Here is a 24,362-nt window from a genome sequence, read left to right on the forward strand (position 1 = left end):
CGCTCAAAAGAGGAGGGGACTTTGGATCTCATCCAAGGAGGGAACTCAAAAGGAGGGAACTCAAACATATTTATACAATCGACAACCCGCGAACCGGGGCGATGTGAGACTAACAACAAACTACAACCAACCAACCCGCGAACCGGGGCGATGTGAGACTAACAACAAACTACAACCAACTTCAAAACCAACTTCAACACCCACCCTCACGCCTAGTGTGGGCCTGGGTCCAATTCCCACACAACAAACTACAACCAACCAACCCGCGAATCGGGGCGATGTGAGACTAACAACAAACTACAACCAACCAACCCGCGAACCGGGGCGATGTGAGACTAACAACAAACTACAACCAACTTCAAAACCAACTTCAACACCCACCCTCACGCCTAGTGTGGGCCTGGGTCCAATTCCCACACAACAAACTACAACCAACCAACCCGCGAACCGGGGCGATGTGAGACTAACAACAAACTACAACCAACTTCAAAACCTTTGGATCTCATCCCAAAAGCTAGCTCGAAGGAGGAGGGGACTCAAGCATATTTATACAATCGACAGCCCGGGAACCTGAGCGATGTGGGACTAACAACAAACTGCAAACAACTTCAAAACCAACTTCAACAAAGCATGCCAAAACCTTGGAATTATTGTCATAAAAGGAAACTATTGTGATATTTTATGAATTAATTACACAATTTTTAATGCAATAAATACTATATGATTTACCTTTTTTTAGTATCTTTAACTAGTGTTCCGGAGGCCTCGGTTAGCATTTTCCTTTTCTTTTTTACAATGTTAAATTATTGTTCATAATAGTTGCGAATGTTAAATGACATAGGATCAGGGAAACATACTTTCAAAGCCGAGCGCATTCTTACGAGGACCTAAAGATTTAGACACATGATTTGATCACACATTCATAAAAATGAATATTACATAATAATTTAAAAAACACTCATTTTTTAATTATTAAATTTTCTCTTTGTGAGTGTGAACAAAGCTTTGTGTCCATATAAAAATTATTCTTTGAAACCATGTGGGGAACCAAAATAAGCATAGTTCAGATTTTTTTTGTTTTTAAGTTATTTTAATATTTCGTCACACACAAAAAAAAAAGATAATATAATATTTCATCACAAAAAAAAAAATTAATTTTTTCTTTTTTTATCAAGTAACAATTGTCACTTATTTAGAGACATTGCAATATGCAGAGACCGAGTTTAAACTTTGGACTTCCACTTATTCTTCTTGAATAGTAAAATTCTTGTCATTGCGTTATTTGATCCAAAAAATAATAATTCGTTCATTAAGATGAATAAGTGAACAATTTGAGTTCAAACAAAATAGCATCCTGAATAGGCCTTAAGTTTTTTTTTTTATTGAAAAGTTTATGTGAATTGATCTCCAAGATTCATCAGGGTGAAAACAAACTTGAAGACTCAAAATGTGTTTTTTGAAACACATACACATTATCCACTAAAGAGGCTCTCAAATTCGCAGCACGAGTTAAACCCACAAATGATTATCAACTGAACCAACCAACTTTTATGGGGAATGAGCCTAAAGTTTACTTCGTACTCTTAAAAAAAACGAATGGCTTAGGTGTGATACATTATTGATCCGTGTTTAATAAGATGAAGTCCATGCAAGCATTAAATGAGACATTATTGATCAGCCATGCTGTGTTAATATCAACAAGAATTGCTCATCAACAAGATGAAGTCCATGCAAGCATCTAAGTTCCATCACAAGCCCATTTTCAATAAAGGAATGTTAGCACTTATAAAAAACAAAACATGAAACTTCGATTTGGTTACAGCTTACCAACAACAAGGGGGGCAAAAGTAGAATAGCATAAAAGGACAGACACTACTTGTAATTTCTAAAATTAATTGGTCCACTTTTTATGTCAAGTATTTCTCTTTCTTTTAGAGCTCTTGCTTGGATTGGTCTTCTCAGGATCCTTATTTGATTTAGGTGCTGATAACTTCCGTATAGCACAACACCACAAAGCCCTTTCTACATCAGATGGGGTAAACGAGGTCTCTTCTGAACTTAGTTCCTGCACATTATTTTCCAACCAGATATTCATGAAATTAACACAGCTAAGTTCCTAACACGCAAACGGTACAGTTACAGAGTTACTTCATATATTAATGTCGCAAATTGTAAAACAGAAAATGGTCATACTATAAAACGAAAGACTGAAAGAATAGTTATTTTAATTATGCGGATAAAATTATTTCCATCAACATAATTACATAATCACAGTTGAGTTCAAAATAGTACCTTTGCTTTCTCCTGCAGTTTATTGGCGAATATAAGATATTGCTTCAGCGTATAATCTTTAGAATTTCCAAGAGCAGCCTGCATGGCCTGCATTGTGGTGCAGCCAATGATGACATAATCACAAGAAAAACCAAAAATAAATGAAAAGCAATAAATAATCGCAATAATTGTTGGAACAATATGTTGAGGACAATTCTTACATAACTATAAAACAAAAAGCAGAGCAAGGGCTCAAACTGATACTTGAGAAAATATATTGAGGTCTATATGATTTAGTCTTTAAAAAGGTCGGTGAAAATAGTCTTTTCAGTATAGTTATTAGGGATGTTTTAGCTCTCATTAGGCACAATTTCGACCTAGATTTAAAACCTTTGAGCACTAATTGATAATTTTCATTATTCTTACGCGCCTTAATGACCAGTTAGGCCTTATTCTGAGAAATATTACTGAAAGAAGATAGAGTAAAGCAGCATTTTGCTCATCAAAACCTCAAGGATCGAACAATTTAGTACTTCAAATTCACAAAATGACAATTTAGTCCTTTAAATTAGCCGAACACAGTCGATTTAGTCCATTCATGAAAGGACGTATCTCTTTCGAAAACATCCACAAAAACCCATGAAAAATCTACATATTGCCTTAAAATAGTCTAATGTTGCATCAAGACGATCATAGAACCTTAAATTTGGAGTGCTAAATTCGGAAAAAGAGCTATACGGACAGTGCTCTTTAATTTAACAAACTAAATCATTATGTCGCAAATTTGAGTTACTAAATTACCCCTTCGAATTTCAAGACTAAAATGCTGATTAACTCAAACCAAAATAATATTACATAGTACATACATTAGGATCATGATAATGATAATGATAATAAGGGATTAAATTGAAAGTGTGAATTGTAATGAAACAAAATTGAAGGAAAAAATACCTCATCAGACATAAAAGGAGTTAAATTCGGAGCAAAAGCAGCCAATACAGCAGAGGCAGTAGCAGGACCAACACCTTTCAACGCACTCAGCTCAGAAATCGCTTTCGATATATCAGGTAGACTCTCAAAAGCCTTTTCAGAAGCACGTTTCACTACATCTTCATCTAGTGCAGAAACAAAATCCAACAAACGCGGCCTAAAAAGCAAAAAGAACAGTCAATAAACAACTTATAGCACAAACGCGTAAGTATAAGCTATTTCTATAGCAAAAGATAAAATAAAATAAAAGAAGTGAGTGATTAACCTACCTCCATTTGCCACGTGTGAGTTTCCATTGCATGAGTTTGGAGAGTTCTTGGGTGGTAATGAAAGGGTTAGGGTTTCGTTGGTGAATGAGGGAAGGTAATTCATTGCAATAAAATTCGTTAAGAGAAACTAAATTGGGTTTGTTTTTGGAGAGAGAAAGTGATTGTATTTGAGTTGGGTAAGATGAAAGTGCTTCTTTCCAAACATTAACGTCCTTGCACCCAAAATCCATAGCTTTCTGCTTCTTACAGTTACAGGAAACCAATGCTAGTTCCCGCTCCACCGCTTTTTTTGAGCTTCATGTCTATGTCTAATTGGAGGAGTTTTATGTCTTTTTGTGTCAAAAAAATATTGAAATGTTTATTTAACTTTAATCTTAAAATTTGAGTTGGATGTGAAAATATATAGCTAAATAAAAAATAAATGTCTAAGCTCTATCATTTTTAATTCTTCGTGTTTAAATATTTTATATAAACCATTTTTTAGACATTTTATCTCTTTACAAAAGCTATTTACAGACTTCGACAAATATTTTTTAATAATAGAATGAAGGTAAAATATAAAGAATATAAAATTATAGGAATGGAATATGTTATTTCTTGTACATAAGCTAGTTATTGCTAATATTGGAGGAAAATGGGAGTTATGGTATAGGGTGTTGTGTGTGTGTTACAGAGAGGTTAGGGGGCGGTTGTGTTTTGGAGGTGGGGTCCGTGCGGTGGAAGACTGTGAATAATATTAGAGAGGGTGTTGGGGTGTTAGATGGAAGTTGGTTAACCGATAATATCAGTCGTAAGGTGAGGATGGGTCTTCTACGTTGTTTTGGAAAGCCCCTTAGTTGGATAGAGGTTAGGTTTCATAGGTTGTTCGAGCTAGTTGAAAATAAGTTGGCGACGGTAGCGGAGATGTTTACTTTGGGGTGGGGAGTGAATGGTGAATCATGGAAGTGGCGTAGGGGGTTGTTTGTTTGGGAAGAGGAGTTGGTGGGGGGAGTATGTGGAGCGGCTTACATCTGTTGTTTTGCAGCTAGCTACAGAGGATAGATGGATTTGGCATTTACACGCATCTCATAGTTACACAATTAGCAGTGCTTATAAGAAAGTAACATAGGTGTTTTAGAACTCTACTCCCCATAATTCTCATGTTCTTTGGCTTAAAGTCGTACCTTTCAAAGTCTCAATTTTTGCTTGGCGATTGGGTTTGAATCGTGTTCATACTAGAGACAATTTATTTAAAAGGAGGATCTTAGCGTTGTTTGTTTTTATGTTTTAGTAGTGAACTTGACTGGTTGTATGGTTATGTAATCTTGATGGGTTTTTTTTTTTCCGTATACCTTGTGTTGAAACAGCTTATCCTAGTTTGTTAATATATAATTTTTTTTGGCTTCTTAAAAAAAATAGTCATTGCTAAATTAGTGTTTATTTAAGGTATTAACCCAAAAATTTATCCTTTTTTTTTGTTGAATCCAAAGTTTTTTTATTTTATTTTATAACGGTTTATTTTATACTTCCGTAAACAAAAATTGATTTAGATTCTTAAAAAAAAATGATGCATTTAAGTAAGGGAAATAGATTATCTCCTTGGAAATGTTTCTCCAGTAAAATCATGGCCACCCGTCTCGTCTTATTTATGGCATACAGTTCAAAATATTAAAAGAAAAAATGGATGGGGGATATATGCATGTACATTGAATGAAAGAAATATTATACTCCTAGGTTTCACTAGTTCGATCTTGCGTCTAAATTTTAAAACATTAGATCCATGTTAAAAAAGTAATAAATACTTAGTTAGAGTCTTGACAAATTAAAAATCATTATGTTTGCATATAAATAATACAATCATTAGGAGTTAGTCTATTTTGGTAACAATGGAATGTGGCTTAATTGGTAACAATGGAATGTGGCTGTTAATGGGATTATGAATTTCTCACGTATTTTTGGTTTTTACTTTAAGCGTTTGGTGGTCAAGATAGAGAGTCAGGATATGAAAGATATATCATATCCTGTTTCAATCATTCGTTTGATGCACCAATAGGATATGATAAATTATTCCTTTAATTTATCATATCATATTACTCCTTTGTATTTTCTATCCTGAGTTTTAGCTGGGTTAAAATTAACCTATCAGGTTTGATAAGAGAAATCCTAAATTTACCCTCACCCTAATCCTCTCTACCCGATTCATCCACTCGTCGTCTTCTTCCTATTGCTCATGCCATCATTTTCGATTTCAATTCATCCATCATTATTATTGATATCAATTTATTTTTGCATGGATTCATATCATTTTTCTTTCAATTCCTCTTAGTCCTTTTCTTTTTATAGATTCCATCTATCTTCTTTTTATAGATCCATTTTTTTTTCTTTTCCGACTTCAATTCCTCTTCGTCATTTTCTTTTTATGCATTCCTCCTTTTTTTTTTTATTTCAATTTTTTCCAATTCGTTTTACAAATTTCTATTTTTTTTTTGTTTTTTTTATAGATTCCTCTCTTTATTTTTGTATCGATTTCAATTTTTCCTCTTTGTTTGATGTTTTTGTAATATGTACAATATGAAAAAAAAAAGTTAAAAATGTAATTGATTACAAGGGTAATTTTGTCATTTAATATGATATAAATAAAGTTATATGAGTTGTTATCATGTGCGCATCAAACACATGATATGATAGTGTTTATCTTGTCTATATCATATATATCATATCCCTATCATGTTTCATATCCTATCATATCCTGCCTTTTTCTTATCCTGACCATCAAACGACCCCTAAGGGTGGTAGTATCTGTTTTGTACAACTAGAATTTTTTCAGATAAATATTCAAGCGCAAAACTAAATTAAAATTTAAAAAGAGAAATTGATTCATAAGCAAAAGTTTCAGCAATTGATTCATAACTAAAGTACAACTCCACATTTGTCTATAAAATGACTCTAACAAAATAATCATAGACAAATGATACAATCAAAGATGTCATTGACATAAAACTAAAACTTAAGATAGCCACAATACCCATCTAAACATCACCAAAACACAACAAAACTTAAACACGGGACTAAACAGACTTAATGAATCAGTATACCAAAAGACCTTTGCATTATTGCATATAAAACTAAAACCTATTTCATTTTTTTTTTTTATAGTGTCTGAGGTTTGAACCCCGGAGCTTGCATATATTATACATTGTCCTTGCCAACTGAGTTAAACTCACATGGACAAAACCTACTTCATCTAAATCAACTGACGCATACTTAAGTACTTAACCCAGAAGAGCGTAAACTTCAACACATCCCTATATCATGACTAGACCCAGAAGAGCAATTGGTGATACCAAGTCTTGCACCTGAAAACAAAGTATAAATTATATAATTAGCACAAGCATGTTATAACTTGATCATATATGGCAAAATTTTAGTCATCTAGTATACTTAACAATGTCCAAAACACTGTGTTTGGTATGACGTGAAACATCTAAGAGAGAGATTGCAGCGAGAAAAAGAGGACAAAGACATAGAACTTCCCGAGTTCGGAACACATGAGCTAATAACGAAAAAAGAGCAAAATCTCACAGGGCCTGCGTCTTTTCCAACCTTTTCCAAGTTGCAAAGAAAAGGAGCCGATAAACCATATTTCCATTTGTGCCCCTAAATTGAGGCCGAGGAGAAACAATCAATGGAGTTGGCGACTCCTAGGTCGAACAACAAAAGCTATGGAGGCCATAAGCACAAACAATGAGTAGATCGATTCTTAAGCTTAAGGAAAATAAAATAGATAATCCGCATTTAATATTGTATTGTTTTCTTAATTTTAAATGAAATACAATGTCTTCCTTTGATAAAAATGTGTTTAGACAAAAAATCATAGAACAGTTTATCACATCTGTTTGTAGGTTAATTATTCTTAATTTACTAGACGCCCGTATTCTCTATCATCATTTTACACTATTTTACAAAGATATATATAATTAAACAAAGATAGAACAAATAGTTTCACACTATTTTACAAAAATAAATTGTAGGACTAAGATTCCATTAGTCGTAACAAACATCAAATACTGTTCTTTTTTTATATACAGATCAAACAAATATTATTCTAAAAATTGCTCATTGTCCTTATCGAAGGAAATATACTGTTGAATTTGGAATTACATGCAGCACATTGATTTTATTTTTTAGAGAACGTAGATCATTGATTTGTCATCCATGGTTTTGGTTTGCTTTACAAATATCGCTTTACTGCTTATTAATCATAGGTATACATAAATCTAACAATGAACAATTTATTGACTCAATACAAATATACAATAAAAAATTCAAACACGAGGAAAGAAAATAGGATATAAAATAAGCCATGCTTTGCACGCAGAACGCAAGGATCCCGGTGCAATTTCGGCCCTACTTTTTTGGTACTCTTGATCACTTCATTATCCTACCAAAAAAATAACTGATATTTTTTTTTTATTAATCCATCTGTTCACAAGAGAAGTTCTATTAATTTGGAGTTCAATCTCAAGGTAAGTAACACTTTATCAAAATTATTCTATTTAAAAATTGAACTCGTGTTTTTTTCCAAACAATTAATCATTTGGTAAAGATCATTAGCTACTTGAGTCTAATCATTTTATTCGAGAGCAATTGAATTAGGTTGGTTTGAAAGAGTAGTTATGGACCTTGTATTTAATCCTCAAAATAATCGGTGCACTTTATGTGAAATTTAACTTCTATAAGCTGAATAGTAAAGTGAGAAAATCATTTTTTTAAAGTGAGAAAATCAAATGTTTATTACACAGATTAATTATGTTGTTTTAAAAAAAGGTTAATTATATTGTCAAATCAATTCTCAAACTAATTTTAAATTATGAGTAAATAATACATTAGTTCTCGAATTCGTGAACACTAAACATCAATTAGTTAAATGAATATTTTGTCAAAAAAAAAATTAGTTAAATGAATATGTGATATTTTACATGGATACCACATTAAATGACACATCATTTATGAAATTAAAATGTTCTTTTAATGTGTTTGCATCATGAGGTACCGGTCTTAGAATCAACATGAAATGCATGGACTTAACGTGTTATTGGTGTTTTCTACTGATTGGTGTTAAATCGAACAACACCTAACCTAACTATGAAATTCAACATGTTACAATTTTAGATATTATTTATCATTTCTTCATATAAACTAATTAGAACAATCCTAACAATTTCATCATGCATGGAATTATATGGCTCAGTGGAATAATGGATGACCGACTAGGAACTACTACAGGAAGGATGGGCAGTCAATGCAACGTGAGAGTGGGAGTTGGATCAGTCGTCCAATACTCATGGGGCGCAAAATAGTCGGCAGCCTAATTTGTTTGATTAGAGAATTGCAAAATACCAATACAATGTTTGAAAAATTAATAAAACATAATTTGCAGTTTCAAAACATTGCATTTTGGTCCCCGTGAGCTTAGCTCAGTTGATAAGGAGAATGTATGATATATGCAAGATTCGAGGTTCATACCCCAGACACCACAAAAAAAATTGCATTTTGGATAATTCTTAGTTGGTCACACAACCCTAAATCTAGATAATTTAAACGTGCACACATATAAAATATATACACTCTCTTCATCTTTAATTACAAGATTATTTACAAAAATTTGTTTGTCTTTAGATGTAAGACATATACAAAATTACAGATGCATTTATTATTCTTTATCTAAATATAACATTTATTTTTTTGACAAAAAATGTACCATTTATTAATACTATCAATTTGTTTTAAAATATGAAAAATAATATTGAATGCATTTATATTTAAAGGGTAACGTAGTAATAGTCATACATATTCTAGATAAATGTATTACTTCAACAAATTTTCCAATACACATGATTTTTGTTACATATTCTTATAAAAAATGACAAAGGGAGTATATCAACGAAAAATAATCATAATAATTCTACGTTCGATTAAGAAGTAAGTAAACTTTGATCAATAATTGGGAAAATACTTGCTTGAACACAAGGGTTTGGACACTAAATTTAGACACACATACACAATTGAGAAAAAGATAGAAAGAGAAAATAATTAAATAATATTTCTTTTTTAAATAATGAAATAAAATGTATTTTTATGTGTGTGTCTAAGTGGTGTGTCCAAAAACTTGTGACCATGCAAGACTTTCTTCAATAATTGTTCAATCTAAAAATTAAATTGTTATTTAATGTGAGTGTGACTAAATAGTTTAAATTTAAACTTGTGACCGCACAATTGTTCTGATAATGGAATAGTTTAAATTTAAAATTGTGACCACACGACTCTTCTAATAGAGAAATGATATTTTAACAACCACTTTTTGACAACTTTCTCTCTCATACTCACATGATGTTGTTATTCTCTCTCTTCCTTTTTCTCTCTCCATTGTTTTTGACCAATAAGAAGTGAGAAAAACAAGGTTGTCAACAAAGTTGTGAATCAAATGGATGTCAAAATATCATTATTCCTTCTAATAATGGGTTTGTTTACTCTTTAGTTGTTTTTCAGCTGAAGTAAGCAAGGAAAGGAACATTTGATATGAGTCAAAAGAGCGCGGGACTTTGAGTCTTATCCAACACGTACACGGCGCACATTAGTACAAATCCTTTCTCTTGTGGTTTTCAAAGAGTAGACAGCTAATAACATGCGTCCGTGGCCGTCTCGCATCTCTCATGCATTATAAAATGCGTCCTACTTTCCCTCACTTTCTGTTACATCCAAAACCCTTCATTTTTTCCTCTGCCAACTTGGCAGAGAGAGAGAGAGAGAGAAGAATCTCAAACACAAAATATTACACCTAATTCTCCGTCGTCATCACCACTGTCACCATCTCCGGCGAGATTCCTCCGATATGGATCTATACAATATCGGTTGGATTTTAAGCTCTGTTTTGAGTCTCTTTGCGTTATACAATTTGATTTTCTCCGGTAAGAGGAATTATGATGATGTGAATGACAAGGTGAAGGATAGCGTGACGAGTACTGATGCCGGAGATATTCAATCGGAGAAACTTAACGGTGATGCTGATGTTATCATTGTTGGAGCTGGTATTGCTGGGGCTGCTTTGGCTCATACACTTGGGAAGGTATTATTGTATTGAGATTTAACCGATTATTTTTTAAATTGTGTTTGTGGATTTTGATTATGAATATTGAATTTGGCGTTGTTTTTATATTGTTGAGGTTTTTGAATTGACGTGAAATCTTAGATAAAGTTGATATAGCTAAAAGGAAATAATTCGATATTTTTTTTTAGTTTCGTGTTTTTGTTTTTTGAAATTTTGAATCTATTTGAGAGGAATAGCGTGATGAAAGAGTTGTTTGACCAATGAAAAGCTATGAATCACTGACACGACACTTCCACTTGTAATAATTTGAGAAAATGAGTTAATTGAATGTATTCACGTGTTGTTGTGTTAATGTCGAATACACAGACACATGTTGAACACCGGATAAGAGGTGTCAGTGGTACACCAATGAAAGTAAAACAAAATAATGTTTTGTCTATTGTACCTTTGTTGTTGAATGAAAATGACAACATGACAATCTGCAGTAGGCTGTAATCACGGGCTTGTTGTGTGGTTGTTATCCAATTGAACACTTGGAATAATGTGTCTTGTTGTCTCTCATGGGATTGTGATGTTGACTAATATTGGATGTTCAGTAGATCTTTTATATATACACCTCAGGATTTTATTAAAAAGCTTTATATATTGTGGGTCTTGTTTGGATAAATAACTTAATTAAGCGCTTCTAAGTTTATAGCATAAGTGCTTATGTATAAGCTATTTCTATACCAAAAGATAAAATAAAGTTGTTTCAATATATGCTAGAAGCTATTTTCATAAAATATCCTGGAGAATTTATGGAAATAAGCTGAAAACAGGTTATGGACATGTCGTAAGCTGTTTTTGTAAGTTTTCCCAAACAGTTTCACAAGTGTTTATGCCAGTCGATAAACTCAAATATGCAAACCCAAACTTGTTGGTCACTTTTTAGTTATACTGCCTGCAATTTGACCACATAAGAGAATTAAATTTTGTGATGCGTTTTGCAGCCTATACCTTTCACTGGCTGATCTTCTATTTTGCCAGTAATATATATTGTTTGTGTATTAAGGATGAAGAGGGTATAGTTTTGGTGCAAGAGAGAGATATTAAGGATAGATGGAAGAAGTATTTCCACAACTTATTTAACGAAGGATATGAGATCTTACCAGACTCTAACAGGTTAGACATCAGAGAGGAGGACCGAAACTATAACTATTATCGTCGGATTCAGGAGCACGAGGTGAAAGAAGCGTTGAAAAGGATGAGTAATGGCAAGGCAGTTGGGCCGGACAACATACCTATCGAAGTGTGGAAAAGTCTTGGCGATAGAGGAATTGGGTGGCTCACAAAACTTTTCAACGAGATTATGAGGACGAAGAAAATGCCGGACGAGTGGAGAAGAAGCACCTTAATTCCAATCTATAAGAACAAGGGGGATATACAAGATTGCGCGAATTATAGGGGAATTAAGCTAATGAGTCATACCATGAAGTTATGGGAAAGGGTAATTGAGCGAAGACTAAGAAAAGAGACTCACGTTACGGATAACCAATTTGGTTTTATGCCTGGGAGGTCGACTATGGAAGCGATCTACTTACTTCGACGCGTGATGGAGCGATATCGGACGGATAAAAAAGACTTGCACTTAGTTTTCATTGATTTGGAGAAGGCGTATGATAGAGTACCTAAAGAGATTTTGTGGAAAGCCCTGGAGAAGAAAGGGGTGAGGATTGCCTATATTAGAGCTATCCAGGATATGTATGAGGGGGCTTCGACTAGTGTGAGGACGCAGGATGGGGATACCGGAGATTTTCCCATAACAATAGGACTGCACCAAGGGTCAACCCTAAGTCCTTATCTTTTTACTTTAGTTTTGGATGTACTGACGGAACACATCCAAGAGTTAGCACCGAGATGTATGCTTTTTGCAGATGATGTAGTCTTGCTTGGTGAGTCGAGGGAGGAGTTAAACGGGAGGCTAGAGACTTGGAGGCAAGCCTTAGAAGCGTACGGTTTCCGCCTGAGTAGAAACAAGACGGAATATATGGAATGTAACTTCAGTAAAAGGAGAAGTGGGTCTACCTTAGAGGTGAAAGTTGGAGATCATATCATACCCCAAGTTACACGGTTTAGATATCTTGGGTCCATAGTACAAAATGACGGAGAAATAGAAGCTGATGTACATCATCGTATTCAAGCTGGGTGGTTGAAATGGATTAGAGGTGAAAGTTGGAGATCATATCATACCCCAAGTTACACGGTTTAGATATCTTGGGTCCATAGTACAAAATGACGGAGAAATAGAAGCTGATGTACATCATCGTATTCAAGCTGGGTGGTTGAAATGGAGAAGAGCCTCAGGTGTTTTGTGCGATAAGAAAGTACCACTTAAGCTGAAAGGAAAGTTCTATCGGACAGCAGTCAGACCGGCAATGTTGTATGGTACGGAGTGTTGGGCGGTTAAGAGCCAACACGAGAGTAAAGTAAGCGTAGCGGAGATGAGGATGTTGCGTTGGATGAGTGGTAAGACTAGACATGATAGGATTAGGAATGACATCATTAGAGAGAGAGTGGGGGTAGCACCTATAGTAGAAAAGTTGGTAGAAAATAGGCTTAGATGGTTTGGACATGTAGAGAGAAGACCCGTAGACGCCGTGGTAAGAAGAATAGATCAAATGGAGGAGAGTCAGGTTAAAAGAGGTAGAGGAAGACCTAAGAAAACTATTAGAGAAACCATTAGAAAAGATTTAGAGGTCAATGAGTTGGATCCAAATATGGTCTTTGATAGAACATTATGGCGGCATTTGATCCATGTAGCCGACCCCACTTAGTGGGATAAGGCGTTGTTGTTGTTGTTGTTGTTGTATTGTTGATCAGGTAGATTCAGGACATACATAGTTTTTTAGAGTTTTCAAGTCTAACGAGTTGTGCTAACCTCTGTGTGTTGAGTATTGTTTTCTTTTAATAAAAATACAAATGAGTATTGACTATATAAAATATTATGCAATATAGGATGGACGTCGAGTGCATATTATTGAAAGAGATCTGAGTGAGCCTGACAGAATTGTTGGAGAGTTGCTACAGCCTGGTGGCTATCTCAAATTAGTTGAACTCGGGCTTCAAGGTAGTATAAATTACTGAACATTTAGGTTTTGGTGGATTATGAGTGCTATAGAGGAAATTGTGTTAAGATCTTCCTGCCTAACAACTGTCTTGTGTTTAACTGCAGATTGTGTGGACAATATTGATGCACAGCGAGTGTTTGGTTATGCTCTTTTCAAGGACGGGAAACATACCCGTCTCTCTTATCCCTTGGAAAAGTTTCACTCAGATGTCTCTGGCAGAAGCTTTCACAACGGGCGTTTTATTCAGAGGATGCGAGAGAAGGCTGCCTCACTTCCCAAGTAATCATTTCTTCCCTTGTGAATGTATAATATATGCGTGTGGATCTTTCCTTTACTAGTATCTGTTTGTCATATATATAGATTGACTTGCTAGATTATTGGAAGTTGGAACTGCCTGTCATTCGTTGCTACATTTAGGATTTAATCTTTATACTAAAAATATAATTTAACCCCAGTTTCTATTTTCGATATAGATGCCCTTTGGGTTGATATTTAATTTACTCATGTTACCTGAACCAAATTAGCTCTATTGAAAGTTTTCTGCTATTAGCTTGTGTCTCCTAGTACTTGATCATATCATCCTACGGAGTAAGGACAGCCAGTTGATATAAACTCATAATATTATCAGAGATGATTTTTTGAGAATTTTGAATGTACTTTTTTAAACTTCAATTGTTCTGAAGATATATTCCTGTTAACTCGTATTTAAGCAATGTTTTTCCTTTTTCAATATATGCAGTGTAAATATGGAGCAGGGAACAGTCATTTCCCTACTTGAAGAGAAGGGGACAATCAAAGGTGTGCAATACAAGAATAAAGATGGTCACGCATTGGCAGCATACGCTCCTCTTACCATTGTTTGTGATGGCTGTTTCTCAAACTTGCGTCGTTCTCTTTGCAACCCTAAGGTGAGAATTCCTTTCAGAATGATTCTGTAATGGATTTTCCAGTCATGTTGTCAACTCCTTTCTAAGAAATAAGCCGCAACTACCAAATAAAAAATTTCCGTAATTCATTGATTGTTATTTTGGTTTACAAAAGCGGTTGGTTCAGAGTTTTCTTACTACTAAAGGCTCTTAGTCATGCATAGAAGGAGCAGTATGTAGAATTCTAATTCTGGATTAATATCTTATATTGCTTTGTTTGCAGGTAGATAATCCCTCTTGTTTTGTTGGCTTAATTTTAGAGAACTGTGAACTTCCATGTGCTAATCACGGCCATGTCATACTTGGAGATCCTTCGCCAATTCTTTTCTATCCTATAAGCAGTACAGAGATTCGTTGTCTGGTTGATGTACCTGGAACGAAGGTTCCTTCTATTTCAAACGGTGATATGACAAAGTATCTAAAGACGACAGTTGCTCCGCAGGTACCAATCATTCTCCAAGTTCTATAAATTATTTTTTAGCCTTGGCATGTCGTTTACCCTTTTATTTCAGAGTAGAATTTTGTTCACATTACGTTGAAAATGATTGCAGGTCCCCCCTGAGCTTTATGATGCATTCATAGCCGCAGTGGACAAAGGCAACATAAGGACAATGCCGAACAGAAGTATGCCAGCAGATCCTCGTCCTACTCCTGGAGCCGTACTGATGGGAGATGCATTCAACATGCGTCATCCACTAACAGGGGGCGGAATGACCGTAGCATTGTCTGACATTGTGGTGTTGAGAAATCTTCTCAAGCCTATGCGTGACCTGAACGATGCACCTACACTTTGCAAATACCTCGAATCCTTTTATACCTTGCGTAAGGTAATGTTGTCTGCCTTTCTTGGTTTTGTAAGTTTCCAGCACAAATAAATAAGCAGTCACAAAGCTATCTGGATTTACCAGTGATCCAATTGATAAGATGGAGCAGAATGCCTTTCAATGCACCAATATTGACTTCATCCAATACTTCTAAAGCTCAAAACACTAATGCTTGTCATTCAATTTGCAGCCTGTGGCATCCACCATAAATACATTGGCAGGAGCCCTTTACAAGGTTTTCAGTGCATCCCCCGATGAAGCAAGGAAGGAAATGCGCCAAGCTTGTTTTGATTATCTGAGCCTTGGAGGCCTATTCTCAGAAGGACCGATCTCTTTACTTTCAGGATTAAACCCTCGGCCCATAAGCTTGGTTCTCCATTTCTTTGCTGTCGCAGTATTTGGTGTTGGCCGTTTACTATTACCATTTCCTTCACCTAAGAGGGTGTGGATTGGAGCTCGATTACTCTCTGTAAGTATTACCGCATTATTTTTATTTCAGTTTTTTGTATCTGAATAAATAGCATGAAACTTAACTCATCAAAACCAAATTTATCTATTCCTAGGGTGCATCTGGAATCATTTTACCCATAATTAAGGCCGAAGGAATTCGACAGATGTTTTTCCCTGCCACTGTTCCAGCTTATTACAGAGCTCCCCCAGTAAATGCATTTTGAAAAAACAAAGTTGCTATCAAGATGAGCTAGCTTTATCACCCATTCTTGAGAAATTGATGAAAGATTGATGCAAATAGATATATGTATACATTTTGGCATAGTGTGTATTCTTTGTAGTTTGTATCTGGTACGATCTCAAAAGTGCATGTAAGTCTTTTCAGTTCCTTTTTGCTATTTTAGAAAATTGAATCCATTACATACCAGACTATAACTACCATACCTCTTAATCAGAGGTTATCAGTCCGAATGTAGTTCTAAAGGCTAGAAATGCACCAATGTTAAAACTCTTGAGGGAAAGTTTTTTGCTATTATGGTCCTATTCGGTTTGATATATTAGTCTTTGCGGTTGCACTTGGAGCATATCCAATTTACTCACAAAAAGCCAGCTAAAACTACCATCCACAATTCATCATGTCACTGCGTCTGATATAAATCCCTGATATCAGTCGTCATTGTAAATGTAAATTTACAAACTTAAAACAAATAGGGATGGTAATCCCTGATTAGTTTGGTCACGGTCTGTCTTGCATAAAAAACTGCACTGAACCAACCTTGATAATACAACTCATTCTAACATTGAGGAAGCATTAGGAGATAACACTGCTTAATAAGTACTGATTCAGTAAGTGCTCGAGTCATTTTCATAAGTGAAATTTAAAAAAAAAAAATATAATTGAAGAAAAAATAAGGCTAAACTTCGCATAGATTGAATATAATTTGCGAACACTTCATTAGTTATTTTCTTAAACTCTTCTCAACATTTACGAAAGTGCTTATATCATAAAATAAGTTTAAATAAGCTATTTTAAACTCATCAGTCAAGTGTTCTATTCTACCTTAATCTGTCTTAATTTTGAAAATACCATTACATGAAATGAAATGAAATTTTGTTTTAAAAATACATGTCAAATATTTATCAATGTAATAAATTTACGAGTTTTTATATAAATGTTACGTTTTTTTTTTTTTTTTAAAGAATGTCCTAAAGACACCTAATATTTTCCTTAAAACCATAATGATTTCAGCCATGAAGGGTTGTGGAAAACACCACGTTTTCCAGTTTTTAGAAGATAATATAAAAACGTTTTGTTCATTTTTTTGACGCAAGCATGACTCAAACAAGAAAAATAAGTATTATCCGTTTTTTAAAATAAGTATTATTTCTTTTGGTTCTTTAATTTTTAAAACAGCAAATGAAGAATAGTTTTGAATTTTTGTTTAGAAACAAACTAATCAAACAAGTTTTAATTTTTATAAAACTTGTTTTTTTACCTTACCTGAAAAATAAAAACCAATGTTCTTATTAGGAATAATTATATTTTTTTTTTTTGCCAATTTTGTCTATTAAAAGTTTCATTTGATGTCCTATGTTTTAAAAGTTTCAATTTGATATCTATTAGTTAGGTAAGAGATCAACTTGAAACTTGACCTACAATTCTAAAAGTTTCACTACGTTGTTAGAACCTAATCTTTGCTAGACTCAATTTTCGTTTGTGTCACGTCTCTAATTTAGTTAATTAATGTGCATAATTTTTTTATGAATTGTCAATGAAAATTGACTCAGCTAATAAAGGGTTGACTGACACTCTATAAAGGTGTGGGTTCAACTCCCGCTATTAGCACGATGATCATTTTCATGAGTGATTTGTAAGCACATTTGTTCGTTGATCCTTAAAGTTTGGTCTAATTGAGGCGAGTTTCCGAAACTCAACTTACCTAAATTCTTTTCTATAAAAAAAAAAATATATTTACCACCTATCTAAAGATCAACAAGCAATTTATTAATTTTGTTTGGGTGGAGATTGTACGATCTCTCCTGTTAACTTTTTCTCTTTGTTGATGATCTTTTATACCTTTTCAATAATGTTTTCTTTGTTTTATTGGAAAAAAACTCTCAAGAATGCTTATGCATAGTGTATGAGGGGAGAAAACTTATAGAAAGATATTGAAAAAGTATGGCAACAATGACATTACCTCAGAAATGCTAAAATTTTCCTTCGATCTGGTTTCGTTCCAAATTTCCTTTCTCTGTTCGAATCTTTAGCTGTTTTGATTATCACAGTTTCAATTAATTTTATATTAGTTTGGTTTAATATTTTAAACGTTTTATTTATTTCTAACCCTCACAATCAATAATAACAAATTAGTACCAACGTGCTAGTGTAATTAATATACTACATGACATAAACGTGATATTTCCTTAGACACACCTTTTTAATTATACTAACGGCAAAATACCTCAAATGACAATTAATGACCGTTCATATACCTTTTTAAATCAACTTAAACACTTTTTAAATTAGTTAAACTGATTTAACATGTCGTTTAGCTCAGTTGGTAAGGACAATGTATAATATATGTAAGGTTTGTTCGAACCCCGAACACCACAGAAAAAAACTGACTTGACAGGTAATGAGCGATAGTTAACTACAGTTTGACAACGCACGCTAATTAACTACTGTTTGAGTGTTTTTTTAGGGTGCCTAAAGATATAAACAATGCTCCTTTTAACAAAATGTTACTTTGAATTGCTCATGTTCCCATTAACTTAACTATACAATGGCTTCTAGCTAGGGTGGGGGTTCAAAAAGTCCCTCATCCATATACCATCTATTATAAGCTTGGGATATGTAATTTAAAATATGAGTGATTGGGATTTTCTAGCTTAACTTGATAGTGCAAATCTCTTTCCGAATTCTGGAAAATAATGTAAAAATTACACTTAGGTGCTGGTCTGTGAAGACTGTTCAGCTCTAAACCTAATGAGACCGATATGCAGCAGCGGCGAATGACAATCGTGCTGATGAATGTGACAACAATGTGAATAATGGTGAAACTTTTTCCAGTTGTTAATGGTAATCACAATTTTTCGCATGCAGGTATATCATCGATCTTGACTCGGTTTTTGAAATTACCACTGGCAATAAGAAACGCAATCTTTACCTTCATTTTTCAAGACATTATGATTTATGGGTTCTAATATATGATAATTTAATGAGCATATGCATTTTGGAAGTCTGAGCACAAAGATGCAAATTGGATCATATAAGAGGAATTGCTTGCTATAATATGAACACAAGTGTTCCGGAATTTGTTTATTTGCAACTAATTTGAGTCAGGTCCTACAACCCACGAGGCATCATCCTATCCAATTCAATCTTTGTTACAACATACTATATTCCAATTTCCAAGTAAGATTACAATCAGCAACATATTAGTTATTGAATCAAACTTAAGAAACAAATTATGAGCATAGTAACTAAAACTTGTTAGTAAAGAAACCAAACTACGAACATCCTAAATTACAAATTATGAAATAATTTACAATTTTAAACCTAGTTGCAAAGGCAACTAATGACAACAAAACAAAAATTGAGGTCCGTCGATATTTAACTTAAGCAGAAGAGCATTTCCCTCGTTTTTTTATAGAAGCATTTCACTTGTTTGAAAATTATGATAACTCATTTTCAAGATCTTACAGTCAATGCAAATTAAAAAATGTAACAGTCAACGCAAATCGAGTTCCTTATACAAACTGATTTCTTTGTCGTTGGGCTATTTTTGCCATTTCAAAAATAATCAAATAAAATTATAGTAATAATTCAACCATTTGTTTCATACCTAAATACACATTAGGCTGCTGTTTTATGAGTTCCCGACATAAAAATCAATGGCTCCTATGATAACAACACCATTGTGATACAACACCACTATTGTGTAATAAATACCCAAAATTAAGGTTTTCCTTGGTTTTCAGCATACCAGTGGACTACATCAACCTTAGCCACAACCTCAAAAATTATGCTTATTTTCAATACATAGCATCCTTCAGGGCCCATGGATTATCAGGCAAGGTTGCAATTACAGACTATGATTCTTTCTTTCTTGTTGTATGGCCTCATATGAATCCATTACTTCTTTGAACTTAGCTTCAGCAGCCTCTGTCACATTTTCACATCCATGAATCATTATGTAATAATGACACAATTTAAGATGACAAGATCTTCAGATATCTAGACAAGACCTACCTTTATCCTTTTGGTTCTGATCAGGATGATACTGCTTTGCCTTCGTCCTAAATGCTGTCTGTGAAAGAGATAAGAATAAAATATTGTAAAATGAAACTAAGTATTACCGAAAATGAAAGAAAGGTCAAAGCAACGAATAAATAACAAAATAATTATTGTATAGCAATGTATATAAATAATCACGCGTAGTAAGTATTACAGAAAATCAAGGTAAAAAGGTATAAACTTAAAGTAGATCATTGCTGCAAATCTATTGTTGTAGAAAAATAAAATTAGTAGCATTGTACTCTTTATTATTGAATGAAATTCATACAAGTCCCACTAATCATAATAAGTATGTTAGAGATTGTATTATAAATATCTCTCAATTGAAAAATCATCCACAAAACTTCCAAGCCTACGGACTATTTATTGCCCCCATCATCAATATCTTGTACCCTTTGACCGGTTTTATATAAATGGCAGAGTGTAACACAAGAGAGAAAGAGAAGAGAAATGGGAAACTTCTACTACTTAGTCAGCAAATAAATTGAGAAGAGTGAAAAAAATACGCAGGTCCCACATATTTACATTTCTGAGTTACATCACGGAGAAGAAAAGAAATGTGTGACACTTCTCACAATCCATCCGTATAGGCTGAATATATTTGATATGAACTCCTTTATACTTTAGAGCATTTCACAGGTAATTTGGCACCATACCATAGGATTTTGTCGAATGCCAATCAAAATAGTTGGTATAATTTACAAACATCTTGTGGCAGTCTTGTAATTTTTCTCAAGCACATATCATACAAACAATAGTTTTCAAATTATTTAACTAGTGTCCAACAAAACGGTACAAAACTAGTTTTTTATTTAAGAAATAATAATGGTGCTAAGCATACCATCCTTCAAATAACATCAACGAAAAGTGTCAAAGCTAGCCATATGATAAATATGACAGAGGGTGATAGGGGAAATAGACAAAAAACTATCATCATAGTCACAAAGCATCCAGTAATATGCCAAGATATTGTGTTAAAAAGAGAAATTTCAATTACCTTTATTTCAGCATCTGTATATGGTGTTGTTCTAGACCTGAGATCAATCAAAAGAAGGAATCTTTATTTATTAATCATGAATGCGAACAAGCATACTATTGCTAACTTTTGATGCAGACGGTATATGATTAAAGCAAGGGGTTTCTGTTCACAAACAATGATATCAGCTATGAAAATATGACAAAAATCACATTTTTTTAAAAAAAAAAAGGGCAACCCGGTGCACTAAAGCTCCCGCATACGCAGGGCCCGGGAAGGGGTCCCACCATTTGGTTTTTATTGGGCCATAATCATATACTGCTTCAAATTAAGATATGTTATTGCTGACCCTCTAGATGTACCATACAATATATCCACTTAGAAAAGTTATTCTTATCGAACATTTTCTACTTCTCAACGTGACACACACACACACACGATATCTATTTCTAGATGTACCATACAATATATCCACTTAGAAAAGTTATTGTTATCGAACATTTTCTACTACTCAACGTGATACACACACACACACACACACGATATCTATCAAATCACATTTACTGAGAAGCCTACATTGAGTGAGATATGGTCTGCAAATATGCTTATAAAGTGGCGGGCCTCCCTCGCCTTACAAGTCAGTTTGGCGACGTTGTTGGCCCCAACCTGAGTGCCTGATATAATGTCTGTCCCAAGGGATCTTGAATAGACTCTTGTACCATATTATGCTTTTATATTTAGCCTAACTCATTCTTACATAACTGGATTGTTCTAGGGATGATGTCTCCCACTTATAACACATTTTCAGGTCATATGCTCTCAGCAGACAAGTTCAGATCATTGTAGCAATTAAGGTTTTACATAATGCAGAATCTTTAAACACATCTTTAAACAAGTGCAACAACATGGTCTTCTGAATGTGTAAATTTTTTTATTCTTTACAGGATCAAAATTAAATCATTTTGAATTTAAAAAAAAAGTTGAAAATATTGAATATAACCTATATTTTAGCATTCTGATATAATTGTCGCTGATACAAGACACTATTAAAAATAACAGCAGATTTCTGTGAGTACCTGTCAAGACCCAAAACCGTGTAGTGGTGTGTTAATGAATAATTTATGCTTCCATTTTCCCTTGGGGTGTCTCGGTGATTTTTCCATTGGTCTCTAAAGGTTTGTTCAGCTTTCGAATACCAATCATCTCTTTGGAAATGGTGATGATTTGTGCCAGAACCATTTTCCTTCCAATTCTCGTATTTTCTTCTAAACGTCTTCTCCCTTTCTCTATTAAACACACTTTGCATTTGCCTTATTCTTTCCTATAAAGAGAAGATAGAAACATTACCTAAACGACTTATCAGAAGTGACTATCATTTGTGGCTTATAATAAATATTATATGTGACTAATCATAAATGGCTTATCGTAAGTGACTTATCATAAGTGACTATTACACGTGGCTTATTGCAATTATAAGTGAAGTGACTATCATAAGGCACAAGACAAAAATCGCCTAGCACTAACCAAGCAATGAAACATCTAAGCAACAAAAAATACCACTTCTTTGCAGCTTACTGCAATCAACGAATCGATATCTCCTGCAGTTTGAAATCACCTAGTTTCATGTGGTAGTTCATCTCAACCGTTGATTTAAGTTCGGAATGTTCAAATCACACAATCAGTTTCATGCAGTGAAACAATCTCAACCGTCGATCTAGATCATACGTCTGAGCTGTGACACGCAGTTACAATGGGGAATCCAATTCCTAGAATCAACTAATAGAGATTGCATCAAAATTTGCTTTGTCACAAAAGGTTTCCTCCCATTTTCAAAGATCACATGATATCTTCGATGTTACGTTATTTTTAGACGGCAGTGTCAATTTTCATCTAGTAACAGTAACTTTGACAACGACCACAACAACAATAAAATCAGGTCAGAAGTAAAAACTCACAAAGATCACAATAACAATAAAAACTCACCACTCTTTCAGCCTCTTCCTCGTACTCCTCTTGCAATCGCTTATTGTACCTTTTCCACGCTTCTTCTTGAAAAGCTGATCGAAAAGAACCGCCTTTCGACCTGGACAACTACAAAAAGTTCAATAATAGCATGCATGCTCGGTTTCATTGTGATTCACATCGCTTGACAATACTTGAAAGATAAATCCAAAAAAATGAAAATAAAAACTTAACAACCCATGTTAACAGAATATAGAGTCTCTTTGGATTGACTTATTTGAGCTTATCTATTGTCATAAACACTTGTGAGACCATTTGGCAGAACTTATGAAAACAACTTATGACATGTCACAAACTGTTTTCGGCTTAATTTCTACTTATGAAAACAACTTATGACATGTTTCAGCTTAATTTCTAAGATCTCGAAGATAGCTTATGAGAATCACTTAGACGAAAACAATTTAACTGTATTTCATGATTTGTTATAGAAATAGCTTATACATAAGCGCTTATCATTCATGATAAAAGGTTTTGATGATACTAGAATGAAATCGATGATGCAAATCCTAAAATGACGTAAAATAAAAATGAAAATGAAAACGAAATAAATGGAATAAGAAATTGAAAATGAAAAGAACAAAGAAGGCGTAGAACTCACGGCGAAGGTGGTGGCGGTAGCACCAATTAAGCCAAAGAGGAAAATTCCCCAAAGCTTGAATTCTTGAACTTTCTCTTCGTTGATTTTTCTATCATCACCTTCTTCGTCTTCCTTCATTTAGGAAAAAAATCAACCAATCTCAGTTATATCAAATCTCAGTTATAACCAATAACCACTATCTCTATGTTCTCAATTTCTATGCTTTCTCTTTTTGAATAATCGGCGCAATTTGCGTCTTCTTTCCCTCTGCTGCATGAGATTCCCGTTAACTGCATTCGCCATTAAATTAAATTAAAAAAACAAAAAAGGAAAACAAATTTGTTTTCGGTTTCACTTCATATGACGTGGCAACGCGGGAGACCTAATTGGGCCGACAGAAAGCCCATTTATGTGAGAAGGTACTTGAAAAACCCCTCCAAAATTCTGTGTACTTGAAAAAATATTTGACATTTCTAAAATAAGGGACAAAAAAATGTGGTTTTAAATATGGTACCTAAAAACCTAATTTATTTGGTTTTAATTTTATTTTTTGAGGGATGATTTGA

The 24,362-nt window shown here is 33.9% G+C and overlaps 3 protein-coding genes and 1 long non-coding RNA gene across 4 annotated transcripts; 1 reads left to right on the forward strand and 3 right to left on the reverse strand.

Moving 5' to 3' along the window:
• Positions 1 to 1,688: 1,688 nt before the first annotated feature.
• Positions 1,689 to 3,861, reverse strand: LOC146952176 (DNA binding protein). The gene is made up of 4 exons (XM_085741090.1): positions 3,531 to 3,861; positions 3,223 to 3,418; positions 2,293 to 2,379; positions 1,689 to 2,065 (listed from the first exon to the last, which is right to left on the reverse strand). The coding sequence occupies exons 1-4, from the start codon at positions 3,758 to 3,760 to the stop codon at positions 1,913 to 1,915; spliced, it is 666 nt and encodes a 221-aa protein (XP_085597216.1). The 5' UTR covers positions 3,761 to 3,861; the 3' UTR covers positions 1,689 to 1,912.
• A 2,524-nt stretch (positions 3,862 to 6,385) lies between these two features.
• Positions 6,386 to 7,660, reverse strand: LOC146952177 (uncharacterized). The gene is made up of 2 exons (XR_015024975.1): positions 6,956 to 7,660; positions 6,386 to 6,865 (listed from the first exon to the last, which is right to left on the reverse strand). It is a non-coding gene; the product is annotated as an uncharacterized LOC146952177 (long non-coding RNA).
• A 2,603-nt stretch (positions 7,661 to 10,263) lies between these two features.
• LOC146952178 (squalene monooxygenase SE1-like) lies at positions 10,264 to 16,445 on the forward strand. Its single transcript, XM_085741091.1, has 8 exons — positions 10,264 to 10,635; positions 13,612 to 13,723; positions 13,829 to 14,003; positions 14,464 to 14,632; positions 14,874 to 15,092; positions 15,202 to 15,477; positions 15,665 to 15,943; positions 16,038 to 16,445. The coding sequence occupies exons 1-8, from the start codon at positions 10,402 to 10,404 to the stop codon at positions 16,146 to 16,148; spliced, it is 1,575 nt and encodes a 524-aa protein (XP_085597217.1). The 5' UTR covers positions 10,264 to 10,401; the 3' UTR covers positions 16,149 to 16,445.
• A 3,225-nt stretch (positions 16,446 to 19,670) lies between these two features.
• Positions 19,671 to 24,084, reverse strand: LOC146952179 (uncharacterized). Its single transcript, XM_085741092.1, has 6 exons — positions 23,818 to 24,084; positions 23,181 to 23,288; positions 22,274 to 22,518; positions 21,219 to 21,255; positions 20,177 to 20,234; positions 19,671 to 20,089 (listed from the first exon to the last, which is right to left on the reverse strand). Exons 1-6 carry the CDS (start codon positions 23,932 to 23,934, stop codon positions 20,010 to 20,012), a joined length of 645 nt encoding a protein of 214 aa, XP_085597218.1. The 5' UTR covers positions 23,935 to 24,084; the 3' UTR covers positions 19,671 to 20,009.
• Positions 24,085 to 24,362: the final 278 nt, after the last annotated feature.

This window comes from Medicago sativa, chromosome 1 (assembly GCF_051527215.1).
Source record: "Medicago sativa cultivar Bolivia chromosome 1, Bolivia_mono, whole genome shotgun sequence".
Classification (NCBI taxonomy): domain Eukaryota; kingdom Viridiplantae; phylum Streptophyta; class Magnoliopsida; order Fabales; family Fabaceae; genus Medicago; species Medicago sativa.

Bases quoted from the DNA above. Each gene is read 5' to 3' on its own strand.
- LOC146952178 (XM_085741091.1), top strand. From the start codon at position 10,402: ATGGATCTATACAATATCGGTTGGATTTTAAGCTCTGTTTTGAGTCTC. The intron at 14,004-14,463 runs GTAATCATTTCT...CAATATATGCAG, and splicing joins AAGGCTGCCTCACTTCCCAA to TGTAAATATGGAGCAGGGAA. The intron at 15,093-15,201 runs GTACCAATCATT...AAATGATTGCAG, and splicing joins AGACGACAGTTGCTCCGCAG to GTCCCCCCTGAGCTTTATGA.
- LOC146952176 (XM_085741090.1), bottom strand. From the start codon at position 3,760: ATGGATTTTGGGTGCAAGGACGTTAATGTTTGGAAAGAAGCACTTTCA. The intron at 2,380-3,222 runs GTATTTTTTCCT...ACCACAATGCAG, and splicing joins CTCCTTTTATGTCTGATGAG to GCCATGCAGGCTGCTCTTGG. The intron at 2,066-2,292 runs GTACTATTTTGA...AATAATGTGCAG, and splicing joins AACTGCAGGAGAAAGCAAAG to GAACTAAGTTCAGAAGAGAC.
- LOC146952179 (XM_085741092.1), bottom strand. From the start codon at position 23,934: ATGAAGGAAGACGAAGAAGGTGATGATAGAAAAATCAACGAAGAGAAA. The intron at 23,289-23,817 runs GTGAGTTCTACG...AACTTTTTGTAG, and splicing joins CTACCGCCACCACCTTCGCC to TTGTCCAGGTCGAAAGGCGG. The intron at 20,235-21,218 runs GTAATTGAAATT...TCTCTTTCACAG, and splicing joins ATACAGATGCTGAAATAAAG to ACAGCATTTAGGACGAAGGC.